General features: G+C 33.8%; 1 protein-coding gene across 2 annotated transcripts; it reads left to right on the top strand.

The window, feature by feature from the left end:
• Window positions 1–3,428: 3,428 nt before the first annotated feature.
• Window positions 3,429–11,710, top strand: LOC121238359 (SURP and G-patch domain-containing protein 1-like protein). Of its 2 annotated transcripts, XM_041135204.1 has the most exons (10): window positions 3,429–3,589; window positions 4,320–4,345; window positions 4,572–5,024; window positions 6,342–6,468; window positions 6,846–6,952; window positions 8,643–8,780; window positions 10,262–10,396; window positions 10,562–10,744; window positions 11,196–11,374; window positions 11,489–11,710. In XM_041135204.1, exons 3-10 carry the CDS (start codon window positions 4,613–4,615, stop codon window positions 11,513–11,515), a joined length of 1,308 nt encoding a protein of 435 aa, XP_040991138.1. In that variant the 5' UTR covers window positions 3,429–3,589; window positions 4,320–4,345; window positions 4,572–4,612; the 3' UTR covers window positions 11,516–11,710. The 2 variants fall into 2 exon arrangements, with proteins under 2 accessions (XP_040991138.1, XP_040991137.1); XM_041135203.1 differs by lacking the exon at window positions 4,320–4,345 and having other exon boundaries at window positions 3,430–3,589.
• Window positions 11,711–15,416: the final 3,706 nt, after the last annotated feature.

Raw genomic sequence — 15,416 nt, 5'->3', positions numbered from 1 at the left:
ATTTTTACACCAACGATGAGCACCTGCCACATATTGATTTTTGCAACATAGAAAATAGACCCACATGCAGTAGATCACTTTTTTCTTCTTTCTCCTGTGTGCCCGATCTCTCTCTCTCTCTCTCTCTGCCCCCACCCTCGTCAGCATCCTCCCTCGTCTCTATTCCTTCAGTCCTAGACTCCCAGTGAGAAAAAAACCAAAACAATCAGATTACAAGTCGAGGAAAATGCACTCTCTCTCTCTCTCTCTCTCATTCTAGAGTAATTGAAATTACTATTGCCTGCACTGTGAAAGGCTCTTAAAGAGATCCAGAGCAATCTCATCTCCATTTGCAAATCTTCCCTTGCAACGTCCACATTCCAACTCCATTTATTGACATTATTGTAACAAATATTTCGTTTGTGCTTATTTTAAATAATATAGTTGAGTATCCTTCATCTGTTCAACATACATGTGTTGCTACGTTTTTTATTCTGTATTTTGGTGGTTTGGGGGAAGAACAATTATGCGCTTTGTTGTGTATAGAGTTTTATTCTAAGGTTAAGATTTTTCTCAGAAAACTTACAGTGTGGATGTGAGATTTTGATTCTTTGTGGAGTGCGATTTTGATTCTTTATTGGCATCAACTTTTACCGAGTAGCAGGGAGGGGTTTGAATTTCTAAGGTCTGGTGTAGAGCTGATTGGAGGGGAGAGGACGGGGAAAGTAGTAGAGCTAATTCAATAAGGTAGGATTCACTGTAAGATAAATAAATTTCATGTGTTGAGTTCCTATTGGATGGTGTAAAAATGCTAATAACACCCGATCGGTTCTGATATTTCTCAATAAGTAAATTCGGGTTATACATAATTTTTTCATTTTAGTAACATCTGGCTATTTGGCATTTATAACTAAAAAAAGAAATTCTAATGCTTTGAGATGTATCACTCAAATACAAATACTTTCAAATTAATTATTACAATTTTTTTAAACTAATCATTACAATTTTGCCAAACTTTCAAACAAAAAATAAAAAACAATTCAACTTTTTTAAATCTGCAAACAAAAATAATATTAAAAAAACTATATTCTACAATATTTTAACTATATTCAATTTTTTCTTCTAATTTTTCAAAATTTTATAAAACATCAAACTATTTTAGTACTATTCATAAATTATCTTACTATTATTCACAAATTTTTTTTATCTCATTTCACTTCCAAGCTTGTCCTGAGAATCCTGTTGCAAACTTTTGCAAAAGAGAGTGGGAGCAAAGAGGGGTTTGCTCAAGAAAGAATGGAATTAATAGACATTGGGCAAACAGAGAAAATGAAGTAATTATGAGGACACAACATCAGTGAAGATTTGAATGGTCCTAACAACGAAGGGCTCTTGTTTGGTTGAACATATAAGAGGCCACCACATAAAACAATCACACTCATACTATGAAATAACTATCCTAGAGTCCTGTTATGACAATTGTTGCACATTCACTTTTACCGTTCCTTCAACCACCCCCCCCCCCCCCCCCCACCCCCCCCCCCCCAAAAAAAAAAAAAAAAACAGCCCCATTCCCATATCAGCTGAATTGTTTTTTTGGATAGATGCATCAGTTGAATGTAAGATATCTGCTTTCCTTTTCAACATGGGTGTTGCCAAAAGTATTCTTGTTCCAGATTTTAAGAGCATGCATGTTTAATGGCTTTCAACTTCCTACATAATTTATAAGCAGGAGTGCCAGAGAAGGGAAAATGCCAGGCACTACTAACCACATCCAAATTAGAGGGGTCCCTAGTCCAAAACTCAAACTTGAAAGGTTTTTTCTGGTTATTGATCATTTTGGTAGAAAGAATGATGGGAGCATGATCCGAGGAATCCATAGTAAGGTTTGTGAGATGGGCATCAAGGAACATGATTCTCCATTGGATGTTAGCAATGCCTCTGTCTAGCCTCTCTCTAATATTAGCCAGACAATGTCTCTTGTCTGATCAGGTAAAAGGTGAGCCTGAGACTCCAATATCAATAAATTCACTATGATTAATAAAAGAGATTAAACCAGATGGATTGGAGGGGCATGCAAAAGGGAGACCACCACTTTTTTCAGACTGGTTGGTAATGGAGACAAAGTCTCCCATGCCTAACCAAGGACCAACAAAAGCATTTATGATGGAATTTAAATTGTCCCAAAATAACTCTTTCCAATAGATGCAGGGGTTGTATCTTCTCTAAAGCAAAATATGGAAAAAAATGTAAACACATCTATCAAGCTGTTTCTTAGAACAGGAAATACCAATATATTTGCAGGTAAACAAAAATATCATTATGGGAAACAATAAATCACTAACCGCTACAGGATCTAAAACAAAATTCTTGAGATGAGATCACGACACCTCCACACCCGCAACACAATTTAATGCATAAGTATACAATGGTTTGGCCTCGTGGTTGAAGTGATATTGATTTGAGAGAGAGCAAGCGGAAAAGAAAGTGAAACACATAAAAGTATTTTTCCAAAATATATATGGTTTAAATAAAGCGGTTTTTTTTTTTTCAAGTATCGTTTCACTCACTATCATCAAAAATACATTTTCAAGAGTTTGAAATTTGCTTCTAGACGGTTATTCTTTCAATCGGTTATTTTATCATGCACTTGGTGCCAATCACTCGTTGTCATATAAACTTGGGTTACCTGGTTAACCGGTTGGATGATGTCGTTTGAATGAGCACGCTCGACTTGCTAACTCGCACACTACTTCACCACTTCTACTTCTCTTTTGTTATAAATCGATTTTCTTTGTTAAACTCTTTGACTCCAAAACGAAGGCCTTAGGTTGCGTTTGGATATTGAACTGAGTTGAGTTGAGTTGAGTTAAGTTGAGATGATAAAATATTGTTATAATATTATTTATTATTATTATTATTATTATTATTTTAAAATTTAAAAAAGTTGAATTATTTATTATATTTTGTGTTAGAATTTAAAAAAATTGTAATGATGAGTTAAGATGAATTTAAGTTCCAAATAAAATCTTAAACTTTATTTTTAGCTTGTCTGGACAGAGGCAAGCAGAGTAAAATAAAAAACTTTTTTTTATTTTTTAACTGAAATGGTAGCATGTAAAGCGTTATGATTGTGGTATATGTGAAGGAATTTTAACACCGACTAATATGGTATGAATGTCAAAGTCAAAAATTGACTTTTTAATATAATTAAATAGATTAGGAATAAGCCTATTTGTCTGAAAAAAATAAAAATAAAATAAACTTAGGTGAATGTGAATTGACTAAGACTGTATTTAAATGTTAAATTTAATTGAGGTGATAAAATATTATTTTTTAATATTATTATTATTATTTTAAAATTAAAAAAAAATAAATTTTATATTAAAATTTAAAAAAATTGGAACGATAAATTAGCCTAAAATGATAAAATCACGCCTCCAAGACTACAAATACACGTATTGGTATCATCAACTCTGCTTTCTCCTGTGTCATTCTCTCGTTCTCAAACCCATTTTGATACCACATATTAGGGCAAAATAAAATCTTGCTTCCTGGACGATCGTTCGGAGACTTCCACTCGAGTTAGATTCTTATCGAGCATATTCCGGTAAATAATTCTTTACCCTTTCTTCTGGTTTTGGATTTTCGGATTTCGCGATTGATTTGGTTTTCGTGGGGAGGATAGGGTTGCAATTCTTGTGTTTATTTTTGCCTTCATGTACGTGTGCTCGTATTTGAGTTTGTGTGTGGCTTTTGGTACAAGCTTCAAGGGTTTTGAAATTTTGGGCTATTTGCTTTACCATGTGGGGTCAGTGATTGGCGGTTAATGAGTACGGATTACTATTGATTTTAAGGTCACTAGGGTTTCGGTTCCAATAATTAAATAAAAGGCTTGAATTTTATGAACCCTAATGTGATCCAATAGTTTAGACGTATTGATTGTTTACATAAGGTTGGAAGATGCCAAATTTTGGCTTTTTTTTTTTTTTTTTTTTTTTAAATCTAATTTAAAAGATGTTTTACCGAGATTACTTTTCTACTTTTTTGGGTCATGGTGGAAATCATAGTTTCGAATTAAAGTTGATATGCACAGCCTCCGCCTCAAACCCTGATTTGTATTTTATGGTTTGGAATGTGGTGTGTGGTGTGTTTAATATTTATTGGTTTTATGGACAAGTTGGTGTAGCCATCAATGTGTTTTTGGAAGATTTCTTTAGTGTTATTGCTAGCTGAATATGCTTATTATTTTTGGTTATCACAGTTGACACTCGTCCACATCATTTTTTTCACCCGATGTTTCCATAATTTTAATTTAAACTCTGTAACTATTTTTGTAGTAGAAGATTTACTTCACAATTGTTAGGTGGGTCACACTTCTTTTGATTAAAGATCTGGGTATTGTAGGTGACCAAGTTTTATTTTATGCTGGTTTTTTCATGTCTATGTTTAACTTCTTCATAAATTTATTACCTATTGGTTAGTATTACCATTAATTGATTAAGAACTGCAGTTCGCTTAAGAATGAGAAAGATGAGACCCGAAGTTCCTGTGCATTTTCTAAATATCTTGGAAGCTTGTTTGTCAAACAGTTATTGGCTGTAACAGCCTAGGCATACTTGGTTCTTTGCGCATGGATAAAGCGGTGCCTCCTAGCCTCTTTGCTAATGATGGTTCGTTCATGGAGAGGTTCAAACAGCTTCAACAAGTAAAGGAGAATGAAAAGGAGAACAGTGCCAAACTAGAGGTGTCTAGACCAATCAAAATTAAATCAGGGTCATTGAATGCTAATCCTTCCATTAATAAAACAAGTACAGAGTTTAAGACTGATGATACACACAAGAACCCCCAGTCTGCTTCAGGTGGAAAACTTGCTTTCAGCTTGAAACAGAAATCGAAGATTGTGGTGCCTCCTGTCAAGTTAGGTGCAGATGAGGATGAAGATGAAATTGATGCTGGAAAAGTTTCAGCTGATGCACCAATGAAACGACAGAAGTTAGATCAAGTGGATGCGTCTGAGCATTCATCTAGAGAAGGGGATGTTGGTAATAACTGCTTATATAATTTTTCTTTTATTGGTTGGGTTTCTGTGGACAGTCTGCGGATCTGTTGGTATTTGGATATAGTGAGGAACAGATTAAGAAAAGATTCCCACTACTTTCAGCTATCTTTTTCTCTCTATATTGTTTTTGCTGCTCTCGATATGTACATGTTTTTAAAAACATGTCATGCTAATTCTATCATTCATACTGCATACCTCATGCATGAGTGCAATATGGAAATCTATGTGCTAACTTGATTTTTATATTTAATTATAATTTTTCACACTTGATTTTGTCTAAGTAGCTATTATGTGCACTTGCTATATCTTTATCTATCTCCACTCCCCCTTTTTATATGGTTGATTAATTTTGATAATTCTTTTCCTTTGTTTTATAACCTTCCTTTTTTGGTTTAGTCCTTAAATTGGCCATCATTATGATTTTAATGGTGATTTTAATCATGATACGTTGTAAAGTCATGATGAAAAGTCAAATGTTTCCTTTTCCCAGTTCACTCATTACTGGTTGTTGTCATTTCTCAACTACTGAGAGTGCATTGCTTTTACACGAAATCGTTTCTTCTCTTTAATAAAATGTGTATTTTAATACCAAATTTTAAGGCACTTATGGCCGATTCATGGTTTTCGAATACAGCACATGTTTCACACCCAATGGCCGCCTTTCCACTCTGTTTGGTTGTTACTTGGGAAAGAGATATGAAAGTAGGGAAATGGATGATTATAGAACAGAGTTGATTACATTTTTATGCATTTTATACAGTATCTGGACATTTTTGTCGAATGTTGTACCTACTTTGTTATGACAAGTGACTATGATGATTATGAATATATCATCTTTAATTCTTCTCATCACGCTCTTCGGAGCTCCTAGGAAATCATTTGTGTGGAGGCTAACTAAAGTTTACTGCTTTCTCTTTTATCAATCCCTGCACATTTCTATTTATTTTTAACAATTAAAAAAGCTATGGGTCTGGCGAATGTCATTTCCAAAGTGTTGGATGTTGTTGTCTCCTTTGTTTTGATTTTTTATATCAGTCTTTCTTCTTTTTCATTGAATAAATCTTCTTGATGAAATCATCTGAGGGTGTCTCTACTCTTGAATTGGTATGGATGAAGAGGACAAAACATTCTTGAATATTTCTTGTCTCATGACTGCAGCTTATACCTTTTTTACCTATCAACATTGGTGGAAAGAGATGTTCAATGAAAGATTTGGAATATGTGGCAAGCCTGCTACAAGAGTAATTTGCATTCCCTTGTTCATGGTCTCGGTATTAATCAATTTGTAAGTGATATGCAGCACTACCTTCTCCAACTGATCCTACAGTGAAGAAAGTTGCTGACAAATTAGCAAGTTTTGTGGCTAAAAATGGAAGGCAGTTTGAGCATATTACACGTCAGAAGAACCCTGGAGATAGCCCTTTTAAGTAAGACCTCATGACAATGAAGCATATTAGGTTGTCTCTTGGCTTTTGCTCTGGTTGTTTTCAATCTATGGTGTTTCTGTGCATGGCCATTTCCCAACCCTGATAACATCTTAATATATAATTTGTCATGCATAATAAGTAAATTCGGGTTAAACATAATTTTCTCACTTTAGTAACATCTGTATATTTTTCATTTGTAAACTGCCCACTAAAAAAAGAAATTCTAATGCTTTAAGATGTGTTGTTATACGTGTCACTAGATTATCTTGCATAGGTGACACTCTTGTATATGTCCTTTGTATTTGGGCTATTCCCTATTCTTGTTCTCAATAAAATTGTTTACTGACCAAAAAAATGTGTTATATATTATTTTGCAGGTTTCTATTTGATGAGAGTTGTGCGGATTATAAATATTATGAGTATCGACTTGCTGAAGAGGAAAAGGCTCTTTCACGGAACAGGGAACCCCAAACATCTCATAATGGTTGGTACTTTAGTATTGGTTATGTGGTTGTTTTTGTATATGGAAGTTTACCTAATGAAACTCTCCTCAAAGTTGGGTGGCATTGCAATTTACTCATTCTTGCAAATGAGGGTATTTGGAGGTGGGATTTAGTTTAGGGATCCTCTTTAACGACTCGAGCAAAGCGCTAGCCTTTTCTATATATCCCAAAAAGACTAGTCAATTTGAAGCTTTCATAGAATCACCCATTAAGCTCAGTGTCAACTAGTATGTAGCCAAAGTAGGACTTATATATATATATATATAAACAAAAGTAGCCAATGTAGGACTTAGCACCTATGACTAAAGATATCTTAATAACCCATTCACTCTCTGTGGGTTATACATATTTTCAATGTGGGACTAGGGTTTTACACTCTGTTTTTCCTTTTTGACAATAGAGAACGATCGGTGGAAGGGTTTAGAGCTTTTTTTTTTTCGTACTTTGTTGCTTTGGGCTTCGGTTATTGTAATGGATGGGAATAGTCTTAATGACATTTGTGCTGTTTTTCAGCCTTAGCTTGTAATTAGATGTTTTTCTCTTGTATACTTCCTGTGTACTTGGGCCATGCCTAATTACGTGATTTAATAAACTTTTTGGTTATAAAAAAAAGTTATTCCTTTTTCCAATGTGGGGACTGAGGTGTTTCAAACTCTCTCTTAAATCTTCGAAATCCTCATCGTGGTCATGTCATACACTGCTCAAGACTCACATGGTTAGTCTTATTATGTAGTTTTAATACCATATGTAACCACTCAGGGAAAGTGCTAGCCACATTTTTACTATAAGCTATAAAAGACTAGTCAATTTGAAATTTCCTTAGAATCACATAGTAAGTAGCAAATGTGGGTTTAGCCCCCATAACTAACTTTATAACTTACTCTGTGAGTTATTTCCTTTCCCAATGTGGGACTGGGGTGTCACATCCTCACTTCTCCCTAATCATGGGCATTTACTAAAATTTTCAGTTTACAATAATTCTACAAGCTGTAATATATATTCATTAATGAAACAAAATATGGTGAGTTAGATTTGAACCAAGGGAATTTTTAATAAACTTTATTAGCTTATACAACAAAAATAGAACAACATTATAAAGTTAGATTGAGTTGTACGATCTTTTGTATAGCTGATTTATTTGTCTTTTTCCAAGTTATAGTTTTGGAGTAAATTAAGTAAAAAGTGACCAATTAATTTAACATTGAAAGTTAAGAATGAAAAGTTTCCATTCATTAAAAGGAAAATTCTCTGAGGTCAATCGAACATACTACTCTTCTTCAAATGGCTTTTTAATTTGGGTATCATCAGTATAAACATACTGTTCCATGATCCTAGGAGAAGAATCATTAGCTTTTTTGTCTTTCCGTTTGTCATGATCTTGCCTCCCCCCCCCCCCCCCCCCCCCCCAAAAAAAAAAAAAAAAAAAAAAAAAAAAACAAAGGGACGGCTACGTTTGTTATTGAGTTTTTTAATTATGTAGTTATTGTTATCTCTACTCCTACTGTTTTTGTTATTAAAACATCAATAAATTTACGTTATCATTGTTGCTATTACTTCTACTACTGCTATTGCAAAGTACCATTATCAGTTACTACCACTGTTGCGTTGCCACTATTATTGTTATTTTTCTTTCTTTTTTTGTAGTTTATTTTATTTTTTACTGTTTTCAAGGTGGCACGAGTACTTCAGCTACTAAATCCACTAGTGCTTCACAAAGGTCTTTTCAGAAGCACTATCAAACCCCTGCCTCTGCTTTATATGATACTGCTGAGGATCCAAGAGTTCAAACAGCATCAGCAGGAAGATCTGGTAATGATATAAAAGCATTTTTTCTCTGTGTCTTTTAAAAACACTTATCAAAACAAGTATTCTAAAAACATTTTTAGTTGGTTCCTTGCTATGATGGGTTCAGGATCTTCAGTATTTGGCTGATTTTAGATACTGGTCTCACTGTACTAGCTCAGTGTAGCAGTTGGCATTGACGGTAAAAGTGAATGTGCGGCAATTGTTATAACAGGACTCTAGGATAAGTTATTTCACAGTATGAGTGATTTTTTTATGTGTTGGCCTCTTATATGTACAACCAAACAAGAACCCTTTGTTTTTAGGACCATTCATTCTTCACTGATGTTGTATCCTCAGAATTACTTCCTTTTCTCTTTGTTTGCCCAAGGACTATTAATTCATTCTTTCTTGAGCGAACCCCTCTTTGCTCCCACTCTCTTTTGCAAAAGTTTGCAACAGGATTCTCAGGAGTCCGGACAAGCTTGGGGAATGAGATGAGATGAGATGAAAATTTTGTGAATAGTAGTAAGATAATTTGTGAATAGTAGTAAGATGTTGTGTCCTCAGAATTACTTCATTTTCTCTTTGTTTGCCCAAGGACTATTAATTCCATTCTTTCTTGAGCGAACCCCTCTTTGCTCCCACTCTCTTTTGCAAAAGTTTGCAACAGGATTCTCAGGAGTTCGAACAAGCTTAGGGAGTGAGATGATATGAGAAATTTGTGAATAATAGTAAGATAGTTTGTGAATATTAGTGAAAATCTGAGATGGTTTGAGTTAATGTTTTATGGGGTTTTGGGAGATGAGAGAAAAAAAAGTTGAATAAAAAATATTATAAAGTTAAAATATTGTTAGAATATAGTTTTTTAATATTATTTTTATTTGGGGATTTGAAAAAATTAAATTGTTTTTAATTTTTTGTTTGAAAGTTTGGAAAAGTTATAATGATTAGTTTGAAAGTATTTGTGTTTGAGTGATGATGTTTGGGAAGGAGATGAGATGAGAATTTTGGAATGGAAACTTTTTCCAAACAAGCCCTAAAAGACTTCGAACAGTTCCTATAGAAATTGAAAGGATTTCCTTCAGTTACTTGCCAGAAAGGCTTAGAAATGTGGCTTCTTGTTCAGACAAAGAATTGAATAGTTAATGATAAAAATAGAAAAGGGACTAATTAATTTGAATGCTGGATGATAAACCCTTTTTTTTATTCAGTGGCAAGGAGTTTGTGATCGGCTGTTTAATTGGTCAGGAAAATATGGTGATTTTGGTATTCTTTTTTAAGTGGAGATTTATAGTAGGGTTTTAGAATGTGTTCTAGTCACATTCTAAACAAAAATCAAATTGCTTTCTTCAGGTTTTTAGATACGTAGTTTGTGTGTCAGCTAGACCTTGGGGTATACTTATATTTAGCTTGATTGCTATCGTGTAGTGTAGGGATGCCATCCAATTTAAGAAGGCTTCTGATAGTCTTCAATACTGGTATTTACTACATGTTTTTTATTGTAGGTGAAGCTAGTGCACCGACAGGTGCAGATCCCATAGCCATGATGGAGTTTTACATGAAGAAGGCTGCACAGGAAGAGAGATTGAGACAACCTAAACAGTCGAAAGATGAAATGCCTCCACCTGCTTCTCTTCAAGGTCTATATTTTCTCCTTGATAAACTGAATTTGCTTTAGTTTCCTTGGTGCGATTTTCATTTGAGCTTTTATAATTGACGAACTATTTTATCTCAATATTTGGTCTTCCAGTGTACTTTCTCTTTTCCTGCTTACCATGAGTAATTCCTTTTCTTTCTGGGTACAGGAGGTCCTGCTAAAAAAGGGCATCACATGGGTGATTACATCCCACAAGGGGAGCTTGAGAAGTTCTTGGCTACCTGTAATGATGCAGCTGCACAGAAAGCTGCCAGAGAGGCTGCGGAAAAGGCTAAAATCCAGGCTGATAATGTGGGGCATAAGCTCTTGTCTAAAATGGGTTGGAGAGAAGGTGCCTCTCTCTCTCTCACACACACACACACACACACACACACACACACACACACAAAAAGTCAGTCTCACACATGCACATACCCCCACAGAAACAAATGCATGTGCCTTTTGGTCATATAATCTGATTCAGGCGAAACCGTTAATATCATTTTACTTCTAAATTTTTATATTTTTCTTATTTACTTGGGAATAAGTAGGGCATTAAGCTCAATCATCAACATGTCCTTGCAATTTTTTAGCTCGGGACCTTCTTTGACTCAACTGTTGCTCTATAAATAGAAAAAATTTTCTCATCAGCTATTATTCACCACTCCACACTCTATGAATGGGTGTGAAGTATGGGAGTGAATGGTAGTTGATCCATAACATTCCTCAAATAAATATTGTCAAGATGCTGGGTTGCTTTACTTTTTGGGTGAGAGATGTTGTAACGTTGATGTGAACTGCAGGTGAGGGTCTGGGGAGCTCCAGAAATGGTATTGCAGATCCGATTATGGCAGGTGATGTTAAGATGAACAACTTGGGGGTTGGTGCTCACGAGCCTGGGGAGGTGACTCCTGAGGATGATATATATGAGCAGTACAAGAAGCGGATGATGCTTGGCTATCGTTACAGACCTAACCCTCTGGTACTACCGTTTAGTCCTTTTCACTGTAGATTGTGCCAAATAGATGTCTACAGTTATATTTAACAAATCATGAGTTCTTTTTGTGTATGCCTTAATTTTGTTCTCTCCTTACAGAACAATCCTCGGAAAGCATACTATTGAGCTACTACGCACTGTGGATGCCTGCATGTCAAGATTGTCTTAGTGAATATTTCGAAACTTGATGTTCAAAGTATTTTGGAGAAGAAAAAATGATTTATGGGGAATCAAAATTGTATGGATTATGCTTTTTGTGAATTGAATTATTTTTCTTTTGGTGAATTGTGAATTTCAATGCAATTATAACCTTTTTTTTTTTTCCCCTTAATAATTGAAATGTTGCATGAGATAAACCTTGATGTGTAATCTTATGAGAAAATCAAACGCCCCCCGGCACGGGAAAAAGGCTTTCTCCCTCCCTATTAAATTAATAATTTTTTGCACTGGCAATAAGGCTTAAAGACTCCTTCCGGTAATTCCTTTGAAATGGTAGTCGACGGAAAATTCTGTGCAACATGGCCTACTCTAATCCCAAGTCGCAGGCAACTTTTATCAAACATTTTCCAACACCTTCCAGCAATTTCAGATTATTCGAAGTTTATATCATTTGTGAGTAATTTGATGTCTCTTACATGGCCACCTATTTCTAGTGGGGTTATAATAATAATTATTATTATTATTGTCACCTAACCTAAAGAGACGAATCCACGTGCTTAAAAATTCGACATCATTTTCTAGTGATTTGAAATCGAAAAATAGCTTGTGTTTGATTTCAATGATGTTCTGAAAACAAAAGATCCTGCAAATGCAACCCTTTTATAAATTGTTTGGCCAGACCATAATATATAATTAGGTCATGAGTAGAGTTAAAATGATCTATATATAATTGTCGGAAATTAATCCAAATTACATATCTTTCCAATTATGGAAACTAAAGCACCTAATTTTTCTTCTATATATCTTTATCATGAATAATTAGTGGATCATTATATTCCTAGATATTACATATAAGGGCAATTCATGCACGTTCTGAGGATCTCTTGTCTCTCAAATCCTCCCCCACAATTATATTAGTCATGATCAGCAAAAGCACCTAATTTGGTTGTACGTGCTCTCGATTACATCGTCCTTACAATAATCTGATTAAATTAATTAAGACAAGAAATTAGAGTATTTTTAATTAAAAAATATTTTTTAATTAGGTATTGAAATTAATAATTAATATTTTTGGATATATATCTTGTCAAAATAAAAAAGAAAAAACAAAGATTAGTACTACTGATCATAGGATATTTAAGTTACAACTCATGATCGATCGAAGTTGAAGGTCTCAAATTAGGCTGAAGATGATGTCGATGAGACTAGAGATCACCGAAGTAACGCATGTATGAGTTTAATTGGCTTGGTGTGTGTTAATACACGTCAATATGACAAAGAAATAAGAATATACGTACCAAATAGCCAGCCAAATCATTATCAGAACAGCATCTAAAAAAAAAAAAGAATTAATAATTATATAACAGATCAAGGAGAAAAGAATATATAAAAGCTAGCATATTAATTATTATATATATATATATAGGCTATTTATCCGGTGTATATTTAAATGAAAAGTTGCAAGTAGTTGATAAAAAACTTATCGTGATCATATATATACATGATCATGTAGTACTGCACAACAAAAATTCCTCCTCCGAAACGGATGATGAGCTAGCTAGATAAACTCTCACACGTACATATCTATTCTGCAATATTCTCTAGAATATTAATCTATAATTTAATATCTTGGGAGACAGAAAGTATTGGTCAATTCCTAGTGGGCATGCGCAATAGCATATAATATATGGAATAATTGGTTTTTATCTAGTATTATTATTTATCATTTTGGCTGAAGAACGATCGAACATATATATATATATATCACAGTTACTTTGTCTGTCTTTTTCCTCCAAGGTTAAAAAAGTGATTCTATGTCTTTCTAAGATGTAATTCGTTTTTTCCTATGTATCTTTAATTTTTGTTATGTATTTTGTTTTAGAAAAAAAAAAAATCTCTTGGACTTTTGTCTATAGAGTGTCTCTTGGAATTTTAATCCATAGAGTGTCCCCTACTCCATCTTATATAAAGTATGGGGTTTGTAAACTCTGTCTTGGATAAAGTTTTGGCTATCTCTTAGACGGTGGTCTGTAGAGGTTTGTAACATAGACTAGATCATGTCAGTTACAATTGTGTATATGAGGAGATATTAATATTGTAGCTGGTTTGTTATATATGTTTTAAGTCAAAGTTGTAATGTTCGTTATTAATGAATGCAATATGTTTCATCAAAATATATATATATATATATATAGGCAATAATCAATTTGTTTGTTTTAACATATGGTTGTGAATTGGACACATTATATACCCAATGAACTAATTGTATGCATTGCATGGATGGTAAAATTAACTGAGCATATATGCAATAATATTGTCTTTTGTGGCCTGCCTGCGTATATAAATGCCAGATCATTATGCTTTGATGATCTGTATGTGTACCAAAAGCTGTGTGGCTAAATCCAATCAAATGGTCGCTAATTAATCAAGGACGGGTTTGGCAGATCGATGGCATATACACACACGAGTTTCCTTAATTTCCAACTAAAATAATAGATAAAAGAATACCACTTTTCTGGATTTTCTTAATCCATTAATTGACTCGTGTTGGAACTAATTGTGAGAAGTCATGATATTGGACTTTTGGAATTTTGCCTACCAAAATGCCATATTCCAATTATATTATATCATGCATGTTCTGGATACATTATACCCAACATGACTCCTCTTTTCTTGGGAGGGTACAGCTCATCGATGTTAGACAATATATATATATATATATATATATATATATATATATATATATAGCCTATCAAGATGTGCATGCATACACACACACACATATATATTCATGATGAATGATCACCTTTTAGTTTACATGAGATCGAGACTGCATGCATGGGTATACATTATATATATGTAGATCTTCGCATACAAAAAGATAAGCACGCATCTTGATAGGCTTGCTATATATTAGTGCTTATAGCATAGAAAAAGATAAAGGGAACAACAATTATTATAGAGTACGTACTCACATGATCATCATGCACTTCTTTGTAAAATAATATTCTTTCCTTTTTATTCAAAATGGTAGATTCTTAAGCTAGCTAGCATGAATACTATTCCATTTGCTTGTATTCATGCTTTTAATTATAAAGAACAAACCACAAAGCTAGCTACGATTTTTATAATATTATTTGATTCTTTAATATTTACTACTACTAGCAGCTACTTGGTGTGGAGAGAGAGAGAGAGAGAGAGAGAGAGAGAGAGAAAGATTAATTAATTATAAATTAAATGCTGTCCGCACGTACATACGTACGTACGTATGTGGTTTTATCAGGATTAAAATGTAAGTAAGCTCGTCATGATCCTTTGAGAAGATCCGGATCTTCTCAAAAATGCACGAACCAATTAATAGGTCGCCAACCATTAATTAGGTATTTAGGTGGTGGCTTTGGTGAGACCTAATTATATGTGTGTAATGTGTGTGTGTTTCAAATCACTAAAGGAGGTTATGTAATCTTAATTAATTAACTAGATAAGATTGCCTCAATTGTAATTGATTTGTCTATTTTAGTCGCATTTGCTCGAGTTTATTAAATAATTATCTACGTACCGCGTACGGCTCGAATATATATATATATATATATATATATATATATGTATTATAGTTGATGCATGCTTAATTGGCTCGATAACAAATGGATGCATATATATGTAGATTCTTGCAATCTTTACGATCGATTGAGATTGATCATGAGTTATTCGATCAGTTATACGTTATTAATAAGTCCCATGCATGAATGCATGCATATAATACTAGAAATTGTAAGATCATAATTTGGTGACTAATTAATTAATTATACAAACCTATTAATTAGTAGTCGATCGATCAATATATATGTCTATTTATACCGCGTACGTC

This window comes from Juglans microcarpa x Juglans regia, chromosome 7D (assembly GCF_004785595.1).
Source record: "Juglans microcarpa x Juglans regia isolate MS1-56 chromosome 7D, Jm3101_v1.0, whole genome shotgun sequence".
NCBI lineage: Eukaryota > Viridiplantae > Streptophyta > Magnoliopsida > Fagales > Juglandaceae > Juglans > Juglans microcarpa x Juglans regia.
This window is presented reverse-complemented; position numbering and strand designations above follow the sequence as displayed.